Source organism: Octopus bimaculoides, chromosome 16 (genome assembly GCF_001194135.2).
Source record: "Octopus bimaculoides isolate UCB-OBI-ISO-001 chromosome 16, ASM119413v2, whole genome shotgun sequence".
NCBI lineage: Eukaryota > Metazoa > Mollusca > Cephalopoda > Octopoda > Octopodidae > Octopus > Octopus bimaculoides.
Genome location: NC_068996.1, coordinates 6,132,964 through 6,134,404, shown reverse-complemented (window position 1 = coordinate 6,134,404; position 1,441 = coordinate 6,132,964). Strand labels below are relative to the sequence as shown.

The 1,441-nt window shown below is 33.4% G+C and overlaps 1 protein-coding gene across 1 annotated transcript in view; it reads left to right on the top strand.

The window, feature by feature from the left end:
* Positions 1-1,441, top strand: part of LOC106871266 (coiled-coil domain-containing protein 42 homolog) — a 52,674-nt gene that overhangs the window by 37,864 nt on the left and 13,369 nt on the right. The window contains exon 6 of the mRNA XM_014917630.2: positions 272-346. Within this exon, the coding sequence (XP_014773116.1) occupies positions 272-346 (75 nt within the window). The remainder of the gene's footprint in view (positions 1-271; positions 347-1,441) is intronic.

The following is a 1,441-nucleotide window of genomic DNA, read 5'->3' as shown; positions in this document are numbered from 1 at the left end:
ATTATTCTTCCTCTCGGATTAATGTTAATGTATCAATTGAAACATATGTCAGTGATATGGTGACATAAATGATTTAAACAACATCTTGTGCATTTGTCTCCATTTTACATTACTCATATATATATATATATATATATATATATATATATATATATAGGCCAGCATGGAAGATGGACATTAAATGATGATGATGATATATGTATATGTAGTGTGTGTGTGTGTGTTTTGTACATATATATATATATATATATGTATGTGTTTTTTTTTTCAGGATTTACTTGAGACTGAAAGAAAACATCAAGACTTAATTGAAGCTATTAAAATAAAGATTCATAGTGTCACTGAAGTGAGTTCTTCAATTTTATTTCTCCAAAGTATCGTCATCACTATTAGTGTTATTTTTGTACATCTGTTTGTCCCTGTTGTCATTGATTTGAGAATCCCGTCATTGTCTTTCTTGCTGTTTTTTCTTTCTTTTCCAAAATTTTCATAGTTAGATGTCCTTCCTCTTGATAATGATCATGTAACTTGGAAACGGTAGATTTTATTATTCCACAGGCACCAGAACTACTGTCTACAGCAAGATTAGCTCTTTAGCATTCAGACCATTCTGTCAAATGTAATGCTAATTAATTCACATTGTTTTGAATAGATCATGCATTATCTCGTAGCTATAACATTCCATTGATGTGGTTTTTTATTTTTCAAATGACATTCTAAGGTAGGTGTGAGAGGCTGGATTTCACCAGTTTGATCTTAGAACAGGTAGAATATTTGGATCAGATATTGCCAATCTAAATGCTAAAGTGATAATTGTATTATTTTTTATTTTGGAGTTACTCTTTCGTTACCAACCTGGCTGAAACTGCTTCTGGCTCTGTAGTACAAACGTCTTGTTTTAATAAGTTTTGAATTAAAATCTTCCACTGAACCTTAGTCAAAATTTTACTAAATTCTTTGTTATCATCATCATCATCGTTTAACGTCCGCTTTCCATGCTAGCATGGGTTGGACGATTTGACTGAGGACTGGTGCAACCGGATGGCTACACCAGGCTCCAAAGTAATTGAAAGAAACAGAGCATCTCAAAAGAAATATGGCAACAAAGGGTTAAATAGGTTGCCTCTTCTCTGTCTTAAATAGGTTGCCTGTACTCTGTCTTGCCGAGTCCATATTTTCTTTCAGCTATTAAATCAAATAGATCACTTCCCATAGACTTTTAGGTTTGTTTGTTTTTTTGTAAAATGCTCAACTTCCTAGTAGGGCCAATTCATTATGACTGAAGACTCAGTGTCTCTCCAAGATGTAGAAGAAGAGAGGTGTATCTAGAAAGGTGTATCAATGGTAATGAAGATGGTCATGCATAAGGCCTGTTGTGTAGGCAGGTAAGAAGGAACTTGCAATGTGAGTTAGGGGAGGCTTAGAATAAAGTTATTTTTGT